Source organism: Symphalangus syndactylus, chromosome 5 (genome assembly GCF_028878055.3).
Source record: "Symphalangus syndactylus isolate Jambi chromosome 5, NHGRI_mSymSyn1-v2.1_pri, whole genome shotgun sequence".
NCBI lineage: Eukaryota > Metazoa > Chordata > Mammalia > Primates > Hylobatidae > Symphalangus > Symphalangus syndactylus.
Window position 1 is genome coordinate 122,791,248 of NC_072427.2, and position 21,746 is coordinate 122,812,993.

The 21,746-nt window shown below is 38.9% G+C and overlaps 1 protein-coding gene across 9 annotated transcripts in view; it reads left to right on the forward strand.

The window, feature by feature from the left end:
• The window catches only part of ATP8B4 (ATPase phospholipid transporting 8B4 (putative)), a 319,170-nt gene that overhangs the window by 201,455 nt on the left and 95,969 nt on the right, over positions 1-21,746 (forward strand). For all 9 annotated transcript variants that reach the window (XM_055279071.2, XM_055279077.2, XM_055279072.2 and 6 more), the window contains one exon: positions 6,049-6,092. In XM_055279071.2, the coding sequence (XP_055135046.2) occupies positions 6,049-6,092 (44 nt within the window). The remainder of the gene's footprint in view (positions 1-6,048; positions 6,093-21,746) is intronic.

Genomic DNA, 21,746 nt, shown 5'->3' on the forward strand with positions numbered 1-21,746 from the left:
TCCTTGTCTGTAAAGGAGTTTATTTCTCCTTCGCTTATGAAGCTTAGTTTGGCTGGATATGAAATTCTGGGTTGAAAATTCTTTACTTTAAGACTGTTGAATATTGACCCTCACTCTCTTCTGGCTTGTAGAGTTTCTGCAGAGAGATCCACTGTTTGTCTGATGGGCTTCCCTTTGTGGGTAACCTGACCTTTTTCTTTGGCTTTGCTTAACATTTTTTCCTTCATTTCAACCTTGATGAATCTGATGAGTATGTGTCTTGGAGTTGCCCTTCTCGAGGAGTATCTTTGTGGTGTTCTCTGTATCTTCTGAATTTGAATGTTGGCCTGCCTTGCTAGGTTGGGGAAGTTCTCCTGGATGATATCCTGAAGAGTGTTTTCCAACTTGGTTCCATTCTCCCCATCACTTTCAGGTACACCAATGAAACATAGGTTTGATCTTTTCACATAGTCCCATATTTCTTGGAGGCTTTGTTCATTCCTTTTCATTCTTTTTTCTCTAATCTTTTCTTCATACTTTATTTCATTAAGTTGATCTTCAATCTCTCTGATATCCTTTCTTCCACTTGATTGATTCAGCTATTGATTCTTGTGTGTGCTTCACAAAGTTCTTGTGCTGTGTTTTTCAGCTCCATCAGGTCACTTATGTTCTTCTCCCAACTGGTTATTCTAGCTAGCAATTCATCTAACCTTTTTACGAAGTTCTTAGCTTCCTTGCATTGGGTTAGAACATGTTCCTTTAGCTGGGAGGAGTTTGTTTTTACCCACCTTCTGAACCCTACTTCTGTCAATTTGTCAAACTCCTTCTCTGTCCAGTTTTGTTCCCTTGCTGGTGAGGAGTTGTGATCCTTTGCAGGAGAAGAGGCATTCTGGTTTTTTGGAATTTTCAGCCTTTTTGCACTGGCTTTTCCTCATCTTTGTGGATTTATCTACCTTTGGTCTTTGTTGTTGGTGACCTTCGGATGGCGTTTTGTGTGGACGTCCTTTTTGTTGATGGTGATGCTATTCACTTCTGTTTGTTAGTTTTCCTTCTAACAATCAGGCCCCTCAGCTGCAGGTCTGCTGGAGTTTGCTGGAGGTCCACTCCAGACCCTGTTTGCCTGAGTATCACCAGTGGAGTCTGCAGAACAGCAAAGATTGCTGCCTGTTCTTTCCTCTGGAAGCTTCATCACAGACGAGCACTTGCCAGATGTCAGCCAGGACTCTCCTGTATAAGGTGTCTGTCAACCTCTGCTGGGAGATGTCTCCCAGTCAGGATACACAGGGGTCAGGGACCCACTTGAGGAGGCAGTCTGTCCCTTAGGAGAGCTGGAGCACTGTGCTGGGAGATCTGCTGCTCTCTTCAGAGCCAGCAGGCAGGAACATATATTTCTGCTGAAGCTGCACGCACAGCCACCCCTTCCCCCGGGTGCTCTGTTCCAGGGAGATGGGAGTTTTATCTATAAGCCCCTGACTGGGGCTGCTATGTTTCTTTCAGAGATGTCCTGCCCAGAGAGGAGGAATCTAGAAAGGCAGTCTGGCTACAGAGGCTTTGCTGGGCTGCGGTGGGCTCCGTCTGGTTTGAACATCCTGGCTTTGTTTACACTGTGAGGGGAAAACTGCCTACTCAAGCCTCTGTAATGGTGGATGCCCCTCTCACCACCAAGTTTGAGCGTCCTAGGTCAACTTCAGACTGCTGTGCTGGCAGTGAGAATTTCAAGCCAGTGGATCTTAGCTTGCTGGGCTCCATGGGGATGGGATCTGCTGAGCTAGACCACTTGGCTCCCTGACTTCAGCCCCCTTTCCGGGGGTGTGAATGGTTTTGTCTCACTGGCGTTCTAGGTGCCATTGGGGTATGAAAAAAAACTCCTGCAGCTAGCTTTGTGTCTGCCCCAAATGGCTGCCCAGTTTTGTGCTTAAAACCCAGGGCCCTGGTGGTGTAGGCACCTGAGGGAATCTCCTGGTCTGCGGGTTGCGAAGACCATGGGAAAAGCATAGTATCTGGGCTGGAATGCACCGTTCTTCACGGCACAGTCCCTCAAGGCTTCCCTTTGCTAGGGGAGGGAGTTCCCTGACTCCTTGCACTTCTCTGGTGAGGTGACACCCCACCCTACTTCTGCTCGCCCTTCATGGGCTGCACCCAGTGTCTAACCAGTCCCAATGAGATTAGCCAGTTACCTTAGTTGGAAATGCAGAATTGCCCCCCTTCTGTGTTGATCTCACTGGGAGCTACAGACCAGAGCTGTTCCTATTTGGCCATCTTGCCCAGGTCCCCCCAGCTGTGTGATTCTGTTTTGTAGTGCTGAATAGAACCATATCCTAGGGAGAGCAAGTTCTTGGTAGCCTGAGTTATCTCAGTAAGGGCAGCATTTTATACTTGATTCCTATCAGCTCTGGGGTTTATGTAAGTGCACATGGTTTTGGGAATCTACTATTCATTTACGGGGCTGTCTTGAATGGCCAGATAAGCTGTTTCATTAATACCCACTTCTTGTTTGCATGCTTTTATCAGAATACATGCTCTATATTTGGCTTTTCAAGCATTCCATTTATATGTGACCCTTGTCACCCCAACACTGGCCGTTTTGCAGATTGTTCCTTCTGCTGAGAGCACAGAGGCTCTGTGGAACTTTCTGTGGATTCCTCTGGTCTCCCAATGTCCCTTCATGGGACTCTGAGTGTCCAGTTTCTCAATACGGAAATCTCAGGAAGTAAAGCAAATCCAAGAAAGAGGGGAAACTTTTCCTTTGTCCCCGATGGGAAACTTCACACATTGCCAAGTATTTTAAAGGAAGATTTGACCCTGAACAAAACTAAGAAATAGAAGAAGTTGATGTTTGCAATCTCTTACTTTTTTACCTCCTTTGGTTACCCACAGCCCTATAACCCATGGTCATTATGGTTTCCTCAGATGTCTTCCACTCTCAGCTTCCTCTCCTGCCTTCTCTGGCAGTAGACAAGATGATTTCCAACCTGGACTTCCACAAGCCCACAGTTGCATTGTTATATCAATATATTAATCTAATATCAGTATCATAATGACTGTTAAATAACATAGAACCTTTCCTTAAAAAGTTCCCATTGGACATTATTTTCAGAGGCTTTCTAAAAATACTGCTTTAACCCAAAACATAGTTTAAATGGGAAACTTTTAATCAGAATATTGAAAATATTTTGAATTTTGGGGACCTTTTGGATTTCTTTTGCAACATATTGATCTAATAATACAATCACTTCTAGGAAGCAATCTTAAAGGAATTATCAGACATGTGGACCAAGATTCATTTGTAGAAATGTTTATCACAATTTGTGATAAAGGTCCTATTTTTGGAGAAGGCTCTTGACTTTCACAAGATTTTTGCAAATCTCCAAATTCACAAATCCCATGATAGCTTGTAATTCCTCTCATGAAATGCAGAAAAGTAACTTAAAGATTTAAGTAATCCCTTTAGACTCTTAATTTATATGCTGTTATAATTTATAATGCATTTATAACATCATTAAAAGAAATTCTTACTAAAGCACTCACAGAATGTTTCAGAATCATTTTTCCTTGTTTTCATACAAGTTGGGGGTATCAATATCACAGATGCAGGCCTTGGGAAAATTTAACATTTGACTTTAATTTATCTAAATCTTCTGTTTCCTTGCTAAGAAATATTATCTTCTTAGGCAATTTTTCTTCACTTTCATCACCAGCCCTGTAAATGGGCTTTCATTGTAGGGAGGAGGCAGACCATTCAACACAAAGACACAGTTTTTTTTCTTTTTCTCTTTTCCATCATTTTATTACAGTGACTGCATACAGGGTAACCACTAGAGTATAACACAGTGAATTTGAGATTTAAATTCCAGGTGCTAGGCCAGATTCATTCACTAGCTCAGGGACTCCTCCCACACAGCAGCCATACAGCATTTCAGATTCAGACCAGCACCCCAGAAAAACAACAAATAGAACTGCTTATCAAGTGGTTGGTGCTCATAGCATTGAGCTCATAGCGAAGAGAGAGATAACTTAGATTTAAAAACCTACTATGCTTACTTTAGTTTTCATTTAGTCATGTCATTTTGAACCATTCTTTGGTTCCATTATCCATAAAACAGAAATGAAAATCTTCACTTTGCAAATTTATTGTAAGGATCAGTGATAATTTAAGAGCCTGGCACAGGTTGATTTTTTTTTTTTAACTTTTAAGTTCAGGGGTACATGTTCAGGATGTGCAGGTTTGTTACATAGGTAAACGTATGCCATGGTGGTTTCCTAGACAGATCATCCCATCACCTAGGTATTAAGCCCAGCATCCTTTAGCTATTCTTCCTGATGCTCTCCCTTCCCACATCAACAGGCCCCAGTGTGTGCTGTATCCCGCATGTGTCCATGTGTTCTCATCATTCAGCTCCCACTTATAAGTGAGAACATGCAGTGTTTGGTTTCCTGTTCCTGTGTTAGTTTGCTGAGGATGATGGATTCTAGCTCCATCCATGTCCCGGCAAAGGACATGACCTCATTCCTTTTTATGGCTGCATAGTATTCCACAGTGTATATGTACCACATTTTCTTTACCCAGTCTATCAGTGATGGGCATTAGGCTAATTCCATGTCTTTTCTATTGTGAATAGTGTTGCAATGAACATATGTGTGTGTATCTTTATAATAGAATGATTTATATTCCTTTGGTATATACCCAGTAATTGGAATGCTGGATCAAATGTTATTTCTGCCTTTAGGTCCTTGAGGAATTGCCACACTGTCTTCCACAATGGTTGAACTAATTTACAGCCCCACTGTAAGAGTTTCTTTCTCTCCACAACCTTGCCAGCACCTGTTATTTTTTGACCTTTTAGTAACACCCATTCTGACTGGCATGAGATGGTTTCTCATTGTGGTTTTGATTTGCATTTCTTTACAATGATCGGTAATGTTATGCTTTTTTTCATATTTTTGTTGTCCCCATTTATTCTTCTTTTGAGAAGTGTCTGTTCATGTCCTTTGCCCACATTTTAGTGGGGGTTGTTGGGTTTTTTCTCTTGTAAATTTGTTTAAGTTCCTTGTAGATTCTGGATATTAGACCTTTGTCAGATGCATAGATTGCAAAAATTTTCTCTCATTCTGTAGGTTGTCTGTTCACTCTGATGATATTTTCTTTAAGTAACTCATTATAAGAAACATAATCCTGGCAAATAGTATGAAACCTTCCAATGCCAAGTAAAAATTAAAAAAATTAATGCCTCACAATAGGGAAAACGAAAATAAATTATGCTACATCTATAATCATGGGCTACTATACAACGATTCAAAATAAGATTCACAACAATTTGATAGGAGAAATTCTCATACTTTACATGGTTAAAAACCGTAAGAACAAGAAGATTATGAACAATATGGTGAATATATGTGTATATAAAAATACACAATAAAAATCATTCTACAAATACTAGTTATTTCTGGATGAAGGGAAGTGATTTTTATTTTCTATTGTAAATGTCCCTTATTTTCCATTAGATCTATAATAAGTACATATTAGCTTTATACTAAGAAAAAAGTTATTTTAAATTTCTAGCATATGGGTGGCTATGTTTTCTGACTGCAGAAAGTACTGGCATTGTTTAAGGCTTACATGCTAATTTGATCTTGATATTACACAGATGTATCTGGCCCAAACCAAGATAGGCAAAGTTCTGCATTGGGAAGAATTTGCCTGGCAAGGATATCATTTTGGATTTCTCAACAGTGGGAATGACGTGGAAGATAGAAATTTGCCTCTTGCAAATATCATAGATAATGTAATAACAGAATGATAACATTTACAGAAAAACATGATTGCTTCATTTTTTGTTTTAATGCCTACTGCACTTAGTCCTATCTTGGACAAACACGAATGTCTCACTGCATAATTGCCATGTTTATGGTTACAATTTGAAAACACTCCTAAAGCCATTCCCCTGTTTAAATTCATAATGCCATTTAGTAATGGTGATGTAATAAATAATAAGTGTATTCCTTAAAACTAAATGTCTAAATCTAATTTCAGTTTCACTTACTTTTAATTCTCAATTTTTGTTTTGTCAGGTGAAGTACATGATGACCTGGATCAGAAGACAGAAATAACTCAGGTGTGGAAGTGATAAAATTTTATTCTTAGTTTTAATTTCAAATTATATGTACTTTTAAGAAAATGATACACTTTTAGTGTCCTGATTTCCACTAAGACCAGATGAGATACTTAATGCATAACATTAAAAAATAGATTAATATGATTCAAAATTCCTTCTCATATTACTGAACCAACCACAGAGTTCCTTCTATTTTTTATTCTTGAGATATTTATGCAGATACAAGGAATTATATTTCCCCACCTTTTACATAGTGAGAAAAATCAGTACATAGGTGGTAGCCTAATTTACATAATGTTCTTCAACATTCTCAACAATATATCTTGGAGATCTTTCTTGATTAGTTTTAAAAAAGTACTTTCTCATTCTTTTTAATGGCTTAATGGTATTTTGTTATATTGATGTTCCAAAATTTATATGAAGAGACACTAATGGACATTTAGGATTTTCAATATTTTTCTAGTAAAGAAAATGCAGCAAAAAAAACTGGGTACATATGTTATTTCACATGTTACAGAATACAGAATCTGTTTCTAGAAATAGAATTGCTAAATCAAAAGGTATCTGCATTTGTAATTTGATAAATATTGCAAATTGCCTTCTTTAGAATTTATAACAGTTTACCCTGACACAAACAAGTGTAAGAGTGTCTGATTTCCCCCACTCTCACCAACACAATGTTTTATCAAAGTTTATGATCTTTGATGAGATTATATGAAAAATGGGTACATCAATATTGGTTCTAATTTTAACTTATTATAAGCGAGTTTCAACTTATTTTCATGTTTAAGAGCTTACGATATTTCTGTAAGTTTCTGGTTCATAATTTTTTTTTTTTTTGATATGGAGTCTCACTCAGTTGACCAGGCTGGAGTGCAGTGGCACAATCTTGGCTCACTGCAAGCTCTGCCTCCCAGGTTCACGCCATTCTCCTGCCTCAGCCTCTCCGAGTAGCTGGGACTACAGGCGCCCACCACCACGCCCGGCTAATTTTTTGTATTTTTAGTAGAGACGGGGTTTCACCGTGGTCTGGATCTCCTGACCTCGTGATCCGCCCGCCTCGGCCTCCCAAAGTGCTGGGATTACAGGTGTGAGCCACTGCACCCGGCCTGTGGTTCATAATTTTTTTTACCCATTTTTTTCTATTGGGTTGTCCATTACAAAAATTAGCTTGCATATTTCTATATTAGGGAAAATAAGTATTTGTCTGTGAAATGAGTTTTATGTATTCTTTTCCCAATTTGTCCTTTGTCCCATGATTATTTTTTCTGGTATTTTTGCCATGAAAAATATTTTATTTTCATGTAATTGAGTTTATCACTTTTTCCTCCATCACTGAGGTTTATGCCTTAGATATAAAGCACACCATCATTATATTTGAATGACAGTTTGTCTATAAACTCTTTGGGCCAGTTTCTTCTCTGGATGGTTTTAGGGAAGTCCAAGGCCAGTGTGTATTTTAGAACTTACTAGTCATATAATAATATATACACTTATTTTAAGTATTTTAAAATATAAAAACTTATAATGCAATTGTGTTCAAAATTTATTACACGAACAAAACAATCTGTGATTAAATAAGTTTCTATGATTCTGGGACCAACGTAAGTAACTGAGTGTCTTGTATATAGGTCATCTCATATACTTGCATAAAGTGTAAAATAATATTATTCTACAATCTCTAAGACAAAGCATCTGTCGAACTTATTTCCCATCAAATGTTTTTGAAAAGACATTATTACAGGGGTAATACTTGAGTCATAAACTTTTAAAAGTATATATTGTACATTCCAGAAGTCAGTAATCCCTTAATAGGGATCTTATTTACTATTGAATCTTTTCCCACTATTTTTCTCTGTTCTTTATTGAATTCCATTTTATTCATTTTGTTTCTATTTTTTACTCTCAACAAATTTTTAAGTGTTGAGTATGGTATTGTTAACTGTAAGCTCATAGCAAATCTGTAGAATTTTTTTTAATGTTGCATGACTGAAACTCTATACTAAATGCACAGCAAATCATGATAATTGTATCCTAAACTCAAAACTGATATATGCAAATCAGTTGAGGCCTAGCACAACCCAAAGTGACTTGAATTTCCATCTTTTTTTTTTTTTTTTTGAGACGGAGTCTCGCTCTGTCGCCCAGGCTGGAGTGCAGTGGCGCAATCTCGGCTCACTGCAAGCTCCGCCTCCCGGGTTCACGCCATTCTCCTGCCTCAGCCTCTCCGAGTAGCTGGGACTACAGGCGCCCACCACCACGCCCGGCTAATTTTTTGTATTTTTAGTAGAGACGGGGTTTCACCGTGGTCTCGATCTCCTGACCTCGTGATCCGCCCGCCTCGGCCTCCCAAAGTGCTGGGATTACAAGCGTGAGCCACCGTGCCTGGCCGCCCTTATCTGTTTTTCTATTCATGGACATTTAGGTTGCTTCCACCTCTTGGCTATTGTGAATAATGCTGCAATGAACATGGGAATGCAAATATCTTTTCAAGATCCTGATTTCCGTTCTTTTGGACATATAAGAGATCGCAGGATAGTCTGGTAGTTTTATTTTTAATTTTTTGAGGAACTTTCATACTGTTTTCTATAGTGACTACACCATTTTACATTTCTATGAACAGTGCACCAGGATTCCAATCTTTCTACATCCTCAACAATACTTGGGATTTTCTGTTTTGTTTGTGTGTTTTTTGTTTGTTTGTTTTCTTTCTCCCACTTTTATTTTAGAATCAGGGGGTACATGTGCAGGTTTGTTACAAAGGCATATTGCAGAATGCCGAAGTTTGGGATACAGTTGAACCCATCACCCAGATAGTAAGCACAGTACCCAAGAGGTAGTTTTTCAGCTCCTGTCCTCCTCTCTCTGTGCTACCTCTAGTAATTCCCACTGGCTATTGTTCCCATCTTTGTGTCCATGTGTGCCCAATGTTTAGCTTCCATTTATAAGTGAAAACATGTGGCATTTGGTTTTCTGTTTCTGCATTAGTTTGCTTAAGATAATGGCCTCCAGCTGCATCTGTGTAGCTGCAAAGAATATAATTTTGTTCATTTTTTAATGGCTGCATAGTACTGCATAGTGTATATTTACCACATTTTCTTAATCCTATCCACTGTTGATGGGCACCTGGGTTTATTCTATATTTTTTGCTGTTATGAATAGCAATGTGATAGGCATATGGGTGTAGGTGTCCTTTCGATAGAATGATTTATTTTCTTTTGGGAATTACTCAGTAATAGGGTTGCTGAGTCAAATGGTAGTTCAACTGTTAGTTTTCTGAGAAATCTCCAAATGGCTCTCCACAGTGGCTGGACTCATTTCATTCGCACCAAGAGTGTGTTAAGTGTCCCCTTTTCTCTGCAGCCTCACCAACGTCTGTTGTTTTTTGACTTTTTAACAAAAATTTTTCTGACTGGTGTGAGATGGTATCTCATTGTTATTTTGATGTGCATTTCTCTGATGATTAGTGATCATGAGCATTTTTTCATGTTTGCCGCTTGTATGTCTTCTTTTGAGAAGTGTCTGTTCATGTCCTTTGCTGACTTTTTAGTGGGAATATTCACTTTTTGCTTGATGATTTAAGTTCCTTATCAATTCTCGATATTAAGTCTTTGTTGAATGCACAGTTTGTGAATATTTTCTCCCAATCTGTGGGTTGTCTGTTTACTCTCTTGATGGTTCTCTTGCTGTGCAGAAGCTCTTTAGTTTAATTAGGTCCTACTTATCAATTTTTTTGTTGCTGTATCAGGATTCTCTAGAGGGACAGAACTAATAGGATATATGTATACACGAAGGGGAGTTTATTAAGGAGAATTGACTCACACAATCACAAGATGAAGTCCCACAATAGGCCGTCTGCAAGCTGAGGAGCAAGAAAGCCAGTCTGAGACCCAAACCCTCAAAAGTAGGGAAGCCAGGGCAGGGCCAAAAAGGCTGACTGGTAACAGCAACATTCAGAGGCTCCCATAAAAAAAGCCATAATATGCATGTGAATCCTTCACCGGCAACCAAGGTATCCAGGTTCTCTCTTAAAAATTGACTAGAAGGCTGGCATGACCCACGGAGAGAAGGAAGAGCAGTGTGGTGGGCAGCCTACCTGAGAGACATACGGAGAAGGGGAACCCCCTGCCTCCAGCCAAGGGAGGCAGTGAGTGGGCAGGCTACCCAGCCGGGGGAAACTGTGCTTTTTCCACAGAACTGTGCAACCCACTGATCAGAAGATCCCACTTGCAAACCCACCAAGGTCTAGCATCCCAACTCCGGAATGTGCACATTCTCAGCTGGAATCTGCTTAAGCCCTGCTGAACTCCCCGAGGGAGGGGCAGCCACCACTGGCTGCTGCTGCCTGCTGTCTAAGCCTTTTGAGCTCCCTGAGGGAGGGGCAGCAATCAGCAATGGGACTCACAACTGCCTAACATGCTAAGCTCCCTGGGCGGGGGAAGGGCAGCACCAATTTCTATAGCTCCAGGCTGCACGTTTCCCCTGCTGGAGCCAGGGAGGCTGAAGGACTTGGTCCCAAGACTTGTCCCCACAGCTCAACACACTGCCTGTGGTAGTCTGCGGCCAGAGGGTCTCTTCAGGTCTAACCCTGACCCATCCTCCCTCAGTGAGTGGGGCTTCCCTGTAGGATCTCCGGTAACTCCAGCCAGAGACTTAGGGATAGAATTTGAATTTTCTTGGACCTGAGCCCCTGGGGGGGGAGGGGTGGCCACAGTCTCTGCGCACCAGCAGACTTAGCCTCTCCTCCTGCTTGTTCTGAGGAATCTGGGCAGCCCAGATACATGGGTTTCCGCCCAGTGAAACAGCCTCTCCACCAAGAGACAAAGTGCTTTGTTAAATGGGTCCTGCTCCCCATGCCACTCAACTGGGTGAGACCCTTCAACAGGGGTTGTCAGACACCCTATACAAGAGTGATCCTACTGGCATCAGGTTGGTGCCCCTCGAGGTCAGAGGTCCCAGAAGAAGGAGCAGGCACCCAGTTTTGCTGCTCTCCAGCCTCCTTGAGTGACATCTCCAGGCATGGGAGTGAATCAGATAAATAAGGCCTGAAGTGAACCCCCAGCAAACCGCAGCAGCCCTGCAGAAGAGGAACCTGACTATTGAAAGAAAAACAAGCAGAAAGCAACAACAGTATTGACAACAACAATAACAACAAAAGGTCCCCACAAAAACGCCATCCAAGGGTCAGCAGCCTCAAAGACCAAAATGAGACAAACTCATGAAGATGAGAAAGAATTAACAAAAAAAAAGTGCTGAAAACCCAAAAGGCCAGAGTACCTCTTCTCCTCCAAATGATTGCAACATCTCTCCATCAAGGGTGCAGAACTGGACAGAGGATCAAGTGGATGAATTGGTAGATGTAGGCTTCAGAAAATGGGTAATAAAAAACTATGATGAGCTAAAGGAGCATGTTCTAACCCAATGCAAAGAACCTAAGAACCTTGATAAAAGGTTAGAGGAATTGCTAACTGGAATAATCAGTTTAGAGAGGAACATAAATGACCTGATGGAGCGAAAAACACAGTATGAGAACTTCGTGAAATATACACAAGTATTAACAGCCGAATTGACTAAGCAGAAGAAAGGATATCAGAGTTCGAAGACTACCTTACTGAAATAAGACATGCAGATAGAGAAAAAACGAAAAGGAAGGAACAAAGCTGCAAGAAATATGGGACTTCATAAAAACACCAAACCTATGATTGATTGGAGGGCCAGAAGGAAAAGGGGAAAATGGAAACAATCTGAAAAAAACACTTTAGGATATTATCCAGGGGAACTTCCCCAACCTAGCAAGACAGTCCAACATGCAAATTCAAGAAATACAGAGAACGTCATTAAGATACTCCACGAGAAGATCAACCCCAAGGCATATAATCTTCAGATTCTCCAAGGTCAAAATGAAGGAAAAACTGCTAAGGACAGCCAGAGAGTAAGGCCATGTTGCCCACAGAGGGAAGCCCATCAGACTAACAGCAGATCTCTCAGCAGAAACTCTACAAGCCAGAAGAGATTGGGGGTCAATAGTCAACATTCTTAAAGAAAAGAATTTTCAACCCAGGATTTCGTATCCAGCCAAACTAAGATTCATAAGTGAAGGAGAAATAAAATCCTTTCCAGATAAGCAAATGCTGAGGGATTTCGTTACCACCAAGCCTGCTGTGCAAGAGCTCCTGAAAGAAACACTAAATATGGAAAGGAAAAACCCGTACCAGCCACTGAAAAAATACATTAAATTATAAAGACCAATGACACTATGAAGAAACCGTATCAACTAGTGTGCAAAATAACCAAATACCATCATGATGACAGGATCAAATTCACATATAACAATACTAACCTTAAATGTAAATGAGCTAAATGCCCCAATGAAAAGGCGCAGACTGGGAAATGGGATAGGGAATCAAGACCCATTAGTGTCCTGTATTCAGGAGACCCATCTTATGTGCAAAGAAACAGGCTCCAAATAAAGGGATGGAAGAAAATTTATCAAGAAAATGGAAAGCAAAAAAAAGCAGGGTTTGTGATCCTAGTCTCTGACAAAACAGACTTTAAACCAAGAAAGATAAAAAAAGACTAAGAAGGGCATTACATAATGGTAAAGGGAACAGTTCAACAAGAAGAGTTAACTATCCTGAATATATATGCACTCAATACAGGAGCAACCAGATTCATAAAACAAGTTCTTAGAGACCTACAGAGACTTAGACTCCCACACAATAATAGTGGGAGACTTTAACACCCCACTGTCAGTATTAGACACATCAATGAGACTGCAAATTAACAAGGATATTCAGCACTTGAACTCAGCTCTGGATCAAGTGGACCTACTAGATGTCTACAGTACTCTCTACCCCAAATCAACAGAATATACATTCTTCTCAGTGCCACATGGCACTTTTTCTAAAATTGAACACATAATTGGACATAAAACACTCCTCAGCAAATGCAAAAGAACTGAAATCACAAAAAAAACTGTCTCTCAGACCACAGTGCAATTAAATTAGAACTCAGGATTAAGAAACTCATTCAAAATGACACAATTTCATGCAAATTAAACAACCTGCTTCTGAATGACTCCTGGGTAATGAAATTAAGGCAGAAATCAAGAAGTTCTTTGAAACCAATGAGAACAAAGAGACAGTGTACCAGAATCTCTGGGACACAGCTAAAGCAGCATTAAGGGGGAAATTTATAGCACTAAATGCCCACATCAGAAAGCTAGAAAGTTCTCAAATCGACACCCTAACATTACAATTAAAAGAACTAGAGAGGCAAGAGCAAACTAATCCAAAAGCTAGCAGAAGACAAGAAATAACTAACAGCATGGAAGAACTGAAGGAGATAGAGACAGAAAAAACCCTCCAAAAAATCAACGAATCCAGGAGCTGTTTTTTTTTTAAATTAATACATAGATGGCTAGCTAGACTAAAAAAGAAGAAGAGAGAGAAGAATCAAATAGACACAATAAAAAATGATAAAGGGGATATCACCACTGAGCTCGCAGAAACACAAACTACCATCAGAGAATACTATAAACACCTCTACACTAGTAAACTAGAAAATCTAGAAGAAATGGATAAATTCCTGGATGCATACACCTTATCAAGACTAAACCAGGAAGAAGTTGAATCCCTGAATAGACCAATAACAAGCTCTGAAATTGAGGCAGTAATTAATAGCCTACCAACCAAAAAAAGCCCAGGACCAGACAGATTCACAGCTGAATTGTACCAGAAATACAAAGAGGAGCTGGTACCATTCCTTCTGAAACTATTCCAAACAATTGAAAAGGAGGGACTCCTCCGTACTCATTTTATGAGGCCAGCATCATCCTGATACCAAAACCAGGAAGAGACACAACAAAAAAAGAAAACTTCAGGCCAATATCCCTGATGAACATCGATGCAAAAATCCTCAATAAAATACTGGCAAACAGAATCCACCAGCACATCAAAAAACTTATCCACCACGATCAAGTCAGCTTCATCCCTGGGATGCAAGGCTGGTTCAACATACGCAAATCATTAAACATAATCCATCGCATAAACAGAACCAAAGACGAAAATCACATGATTTTCTCAATAGAGGCAGAAAAGGCCTTTGATAAACTTTAACATCCCTTAATGTTAAAAACTCTCAATAAACTAGGTATTGATGGGACGTATCTCAAAATAATAAGAGCAATTTATGACAAACCCACAACCAATATCATATTGAATGGAAGCATTCCCTTTGAAAACCAGTGCAAGATAAGGATGTCCTCTCTCACCATTCCCATTCAACATAATATTGAAAGTTCTGGCCAGGGTAGTCAGGCAAGAGAAGGAAATAAAGGGTATTCAAATAGGAAGAGAGGAAGTCAAATTGTCTTTGTTTGCATACGATATGATTTTATATTTAGTAAACCCCATCATCTCAGCACAAAAACTTCTTAAACTGATAAGCAACTTCAGCAAAGTCTCAGGATACAAAATCAATGTGTAGAAATCACAAACATTCCTTTACACCAACAATAGGCAAGCAGAGAGCCAAATCATGAATGAACTCCCATTCACAATCACTACAAAGAGAATAAAATACCAAGGAATACAGTGAACAAAGGATGTGAAGGACCTCTTCAAGGAGAACTACAAACCACTACTCAAGGACATAAGAGAGGACACAAACAAATGGGAAAACATTCCATGCTCATGGATAGGAAGAATCAATATCATGAAAATGGCCATACTGCCCAAAGTAATTTATAGATTCAATGCTATTCCCATCAAACTACCATTGTCATTCTTCACAGAATTAGAAAAAGCTATGTTAAATTTCATATGGAATCGAAGAAGACCCTGTATAGCCAAGACAATCCTAAGCAAAAATAACAAAGCTGGAGGCATCATGCTACCTGACTTCAAACTATACTACCAGGCTACAGCAACCAAAACAGCACAATACAAGTACCAAAACAAACATATAGACCAATGGGGCGAACAGAGACCTCATAAATAAGACCACACATTTACAACCATCTGATCTTCGACGAACCTGACAAAAACAAGCAATAGGGAAAGGATCTTCTATTCAGCAGAAGAAAACCTAGGCAATACCATTCAAGACATAGACATGGGCAAAGACTTCATTACAAAAATGCCAAAAGGAATTGCAACAAAAGCCAAAATTGACTAATGGGATGTAATTAAACTAAAGAGCTTCTGCACAGCAAAAGAAACTATTGTCAGAGTGAAAGGCTACCTACAGAATGGGAGAAAATTTTTGCAATCTACCCATCTGACAAAGGTCTAATATCCAGAATTTACAAGCAACGTAAACATATTTACAAGAAAAAGACAACTCCATCAAAAAGTCGGCAAAGTATATGAACAGACACTTCTCAAAAGAAGACGTTTATGTGGCCAAGGAACATATGAAAAAAAGCTCAATAGGCTAGTAACCCTTTATCAGATATGTGATCTGCACATATTTCCTCCCATTCCATAAGTTGCCTTTTCACTCTGTTGATTATTTCGTTTGTGAGCAGAGACTTTTTTTTTTTGAGACAGAGTCTCACTCTGTCGCCCAGGCTGGAGTGCAGTGGCACAATCTTGGCTCACTGCAACCTCCACCTGCCAGGTTCAAACAATTCTCCTGCCTCAGTCTCCCAAGTAGCTGGGACTACAGGCGTGTGCCACCATGCCTGGCTAATTTTTTTTTTTTTCTATTTTTAGTAGAGATGGGGTTTCACCATGCTGGACAGGCTGGTCTCGAACTCCTGACCTCCTGATCTGCCCGCCTCAACCTCCCAAAGTGCTGGGATTACAGGCATAAGCCATCGTGCCCGGTCCTGAGCAGAGACTTTTACATTTGATATAGTTCTACTTATTTGTTTTTGCTTTCACTGTCTGTGCTTTTGTTGTCATGTCTATGCAAGAAGTCATTGTCAAGACCAACGTTATGAAGCTTTTCTTCCATGTTTTCTTCTAGGAGTTTTATAGTTTCAGGGATTATGTTTAAATTTGCAATGTATTTTAATTTGATTTTTGTGTTAGATGTAAGATAATGGCCCATTTTTTTCTTTTGCCTGTGCATATCTAGTTTTCCTTACTCTGTTGAAAAGACTATCCTTTCCCTGTTGTATAGTCTTGGAACCCTTGTTGAAATTCATTCAACTGTTTATGTGTGGGTTTATTTCTGTGTTCTCTATTCTATTCCACTGGTCTGTGTCTATCTTTATACTAGTACCCCACTGCTTTGATGACTGTAGCTTGTAACATGTTTGAAATCAGGAAGTGTGAGGACCCCAGCTTGGTCCTTCTTCCTCAAGATAGTTTTGGCTATCTGGGGTCATTTGTGGTTCCATATGAATTTTAGAATTTGTTTTACACTTCTGTAAAAAAATGCCATTGGAATTTTGATGGGGATTTCTATGGTTCACTTTGGGCAATATGGAGATTTTAACAATATTAAGTCTTCTACTCCATGACCATTGGATACATATTCATTTATTTGTGTCTTTAATTGCTTTCATCAATGTTTTCTTTTTTTCTTTTTTGAGATGGAGTCTCACTCTGTCGCCAGTCGCCAGGCTGGAGTGCAGTGGTGAGATCTCAGCTCACTTGCAACCTCTGCCTCCCAGGTTCAAGCGATTCCTCTGCCTCAGCCTCCCAAGTAGCTGGGACTACAGGCACGTGTCACCACGCCCGGCTAATGTTTTGTATTTTAGTAGAGACAGGGTTTCACCATGTTGGCCAGGATGGTCTCAATCTCCTGACTTCGTGATCTGCCTATCTTGGCTTCTCAAAATGCTGGGATTACAAGCATGAGCCACTGCACCCGGCCTCGTCAATGTTTTCTAATTTTCAGTGTGCAAGGGTTTTGAGAGCCCCTAGCTCAAATTGGGGCTCCAGCACCAGAGCAGCTAGCAACAACCCTTCCCTGATAGAAATGAAGGAGAGCTGGACATGGATGTTTACAGTGTGGCTTTCAGGGGATATTTCTTTTACCTGATGGGTGACCTAATGCCTAGTTGTCTGCTCATTTGCCAAGGAGTCACTCACAGGGGAAACTTGTTTATGTTGGCAGACACTCCTGTGGCTCTTGTCTGACCAGTGTTCAGTTTATGCCTGGCTGACCGTTGTCTCAGTGCTGGGAGCTAGGCCTTGTATTCTTCCCAGTGTTCCAGGAACAACCCAGTCTGGGGCAGCCCTTGCTTCAGATGGAAGATGTAAACTCAATACACCACCACGATAAGAAATAAGTTCAAATATTTTTACTTAGAGATCCTGGGCAAGGAGGGTGTAATAGGTTAGAAGGGCAGTCCTTCATCCCTGGGTTGCAAGAAACAGGAAGGAAGAGTCAGGCAGAGAGATTAAAAAAAAAAAGGATTAATTAGCAGGATATGTAAGGAAATAGAGTTTGGGTCACTTTAAGCTCACAGGCAAATGCTTGAATGATCTGTTTAAAGGAAGCAACAGGAAAGTGGGGAACCCAGTCTGCCAGGCAAGAGAAGATGCCTCCAAGTTCTAATCTGTGGCTACTGGCTTAGTCCATTTGTGTGTGGTATAGAACTGGGAAGTATGTTAAGGATGACTGAGCCCTGCTTCTGGACTGAGAAAGTTCAACTTATATTCAAAATGAATGCAAAGGCAACATATAATCATAATAATTTACTACAAGTCTTTCATCTCCTTCATTAATGTTATTCCTTAGTGTTGTGTTCTTTTTGATGTTACTTTAGATGAGATCATTTTCTTCATTTTTAGGGGTTGCTTGTTGTTACTATATAGAAATGCAACTGATTTTTGTATGCTGCAACTTTACTTTTTAAAATTTTTTATCTTGTAACTTTACAGAATTCATTTATTAGTTTTAATATTTTTAAAAAATGGTGCACCTAGGGTATGTAAGATAGTGTCATCTTCAAATAGGGACATTTTTACTTCTTCCTTTCCAATTGGTGTGCTTTTCTTTTTCTTGCCTAACTGCACTGGCTAGGACTACTAGTATTACGTCTAGTAGAAGTGATGAGAATGGGCATCCCTGCAATGTTCTTGATTTTACAGAAAAAGCTTTCAGTTTTTTGCCATTGAGTATGATGTTATCTGTGGGTTTTTCATATATGGACTTTATTATGATAAGGTATTTTTCTGCTGTTCCTTTTTTGTTGAGAGTTTCTTTTTAAATCATGAATGGATGTTTAATTTTGTCAAATGCTTTTTCTGCGTATTTTGAGATGATCATGTGATTTTATTCTTTGTTCTGTTAATGTGGTGTTTCATATTGATTTTCATATGTTGAATCATCCTTCAATCCCAGGAATAAATCCCACTTTGTTGTGGCATAGGATCCTTTTAATGTGATTCAATTTACTAGTCTTTTGTTGGGGATTTTTGCATGTTAATTGGGGCAATCAGCTTTTAGTATACTTTTCTTGTGTTGTCTTTGTCTGGCTTTGTTGTCAGAATAATACTGGTCTTCAAAATGAGTTTGGAGGTGTTCCCTCTTGATCAGTTTTTTTGGAAGAGTTTGAGTAGGATTGGCATTAATTATACTCTGCATGTTTGGTAGAAGTCACCAGTGAAACCATCTGGTCTTGGGCTTTTCTTTGTCAGGAGGTTTCAGATTACTGATTCACTCTCTATACTGGCTATGGGTATGCTTAGACTTTCTGTTTTTCATGATTTAGTTTTGGTAGGTTTTATGTTTCTAGGAGTTTGTCTGTTTTTCTAGTGTTTCCACTTTGTTGGTCTATAACTTTTCGTAAGTCTCTTAAGATTCTCAATTTCTGTCATCATGTTTTTTCTTTCCCTCATGGTTTTATTTATTTTAGCTTTTTCTCTTTTTTTCTTAGTCTAGCTAAGGGTTTGTCCATTATGTTTCTTTTCAGAAAACCAACTCTTACTGTTGTTGTTTTTCCTATTGTATTTATTTCTACTCTAATCTATATGATTCCTTTCTTTCTGGTTACTTTGGGCTTGGTTTGTACCTCTTTCTCTAGTTATTTTTAAAAATAATTTCAGCTTTTATTTTTGATTCAGGGGGTACATGTATAAATTTGTTACATGACTCTAGCTCTTTGAGGTATAAAATTAAATTGTCTGAGATCTTTCTCCTTTTAATTATATGCATTTATTGCTTGAACTTCCTCCTTAGTACTGCTTTTGCTGTATGCCATGAGGTTTGGTATGTTGTATTTCACTTTCATTTGTCTCAAAATATTTTCAAATTTCTTTTTTGAGCCAATGGCTATTCAAGAATACTGTTTAATTTCCACATTTTGGTGAGGATTCCACTTTTCCTTTTGCTATTGATTTCTAGTTTCATCACATTGTGGTCAGAAAATATATTTGACATAATCTTAATCTTAAATTTGTTGAGATTTCTTTTGTGCTCTAACATGTGATCTATTCTTGGCAAAAGTCTGTGCTACCTTGACACAGAATGTGCATTCTGCTGTTGTTGGGCAGAATGTTTTGTATATGTGTTGGGTCCATTTGGTCTATAGGGTTGTTCAAGTCCTCTGTTTCCTTATTGATCTGTCTGGATTTCCTATCTGGTGTTGAAAGTGAAATATTGACACCTCTTACTATTATTGTAATGCTGTCTAAGTCTCTCTTCAGTTCTATCAATGGTTGCTTCATATATTTTGATGATTTGATGTTGGGGGCATGTAGACTTATAATTGCTATATCATCCTGGTGGATTGACCCTTTTATGAAATGTCCATATCTGTCTCTTGTAATGGTTTTTGACTTAAAGTCGGCTGTGTCTCTTTTAAATATGACCACCTCTTCTCTCTTTTGTTTGCCATTTTCATAGAATATTTTTTTCCATCCTTTCACTTTTAGACTACGTGTGTCCTTAAATCTCAAGTGAGTTTCTTGCAGGCAGCATATAGTTGGGTGATGATTTTTTAAAAATCCATTTAATACTTTATATCTTTTGATTGGTGAACTTAATCCATTCACATTTAAAGTAATTATTACAGGAAAGGATTTACTATTACCATTTTGTTACTCGTTTTCTGTTATATAGTAGTTCTTTTGTCTTTTTGTCTCTTGCTGTCTTCCTTTGTGTTTTGTCAGTCTTTCATATTAAGATGCTTTGATTCCTTTGTGTTTTTCTTTTATGTAGGTTCTATAGGTACTTTTCTCTGGTTGCCTTGGAGATTACATAAGATATTTTATAGTTATGATAGTTTAAGTTGATAACAACTTAAGTTTAATCACATACAAAAATGCTATACTTTCAAATGTCACAATTTGCATCTGTTCATATTATGTACCTTTAAGCTATTGTGGTTATAGTTATTTTAAATAGTTTTGTCTGTCAGCTTTTATATTTGAATGAAAAGTGATTTAACTACCACCATTACAGTAATACAGTATTCTGTATTCATCCATATATTTGCCTTTACCAATGACTTTCATATTTTTTCATGCTATCATGTTGCTGTTTTGCATCCTTTCATTTCAATCTGACAGACTCCCTTTGGCATTTCTTGTAAGGCAGGTCTAGTGGTGATTAACTCCCTAAGAGTTTCTCTCTGAGAAAGTCTTTATCTCTCTTTCGTTTTTGAAGGAGAGTTTAGCTGGGTCTGTTATTCTTTGTTGGCAGATTTTTTTTTCAGCCTTTTGAAAATATTGTCCCACTCCCTCCTGGACTGCAAGGTTTCTGCTGGAAAATCTACTGATGATCTTGTGGAGGTTCCCTTGTACATGATGAGTTGCTTTTCTCTTCCTTTTTTTAAAATTCTCTTTGACTTTTGACAATTTGATTATATTTTAGTGTGGTTTTTTTTTTTGTTTCATTTAATTTGGTGATCTTTGGGCTTCTTGAAAATGGATCTCCATTTCCTTCTCTATATTTGGGTAGTTTTCAGGCATTATTTATTTAAATAAGCTTTCTGGTCCTTTCCATCTCTCTTGTCCTCAAACTCTCATAATGCATAAGCTGTTCTGTTTAATGGTGGCCTATGAGTCCATTAAGATTTTTTCACCTTTTTCATTCTTTTTCTCTTTTTTCCCCTTAACTGGATAATTACAAATGACTTGTGTTTGTTTAGTGAATTTTTTTTTCCTGCTTGATCAAGTCTGCTGTTGAACCCTTGTAGTGAATTTTTCAATTCATTTATTGTATTCTTCAGCTCCAAAATTTGTTTTTTAAATTTTTTTTAAAGTCTTTTTGTTGGTATTTGTAAAGATAAAAACAAAATTTTGTTAATTTTGCTTATGCATCATTTTCGTGAGCTTGTAGAGCATCTTTACAACAGCTATTTTGAATTATTTGCCAGGTAATTCATATACCTCTGTTTCTTTAGTCTAATTTCTGGAATTTTATTTTGTTCATTTATTTTTATTTTTATTTATTTATTTTTTTTGAGATGGAGTCTTGCTCTGTCGCCCAGGCTGGAGTGCAGTGGCGTGATCTCGGCCCACTGCAAGCTCTGCCTCCCAGGTTCATGCCAGTCTCCTGCCTCAGCCTCCTGAGTAGCTGGGACTACAGGCACCCGTCACCTTGTCCGGCTAATTTTTTGTATTTTTTAGTAGAGACCGGGTTTCACCATGTTAGCCAGGATGGTCTTGATCTCCTGACCTCGTCAACCATCCGCTGTGGCCTCCCAAAGTGCTGGGATTGCAGGTATGAGCCACCATGCCCGGCCTTATT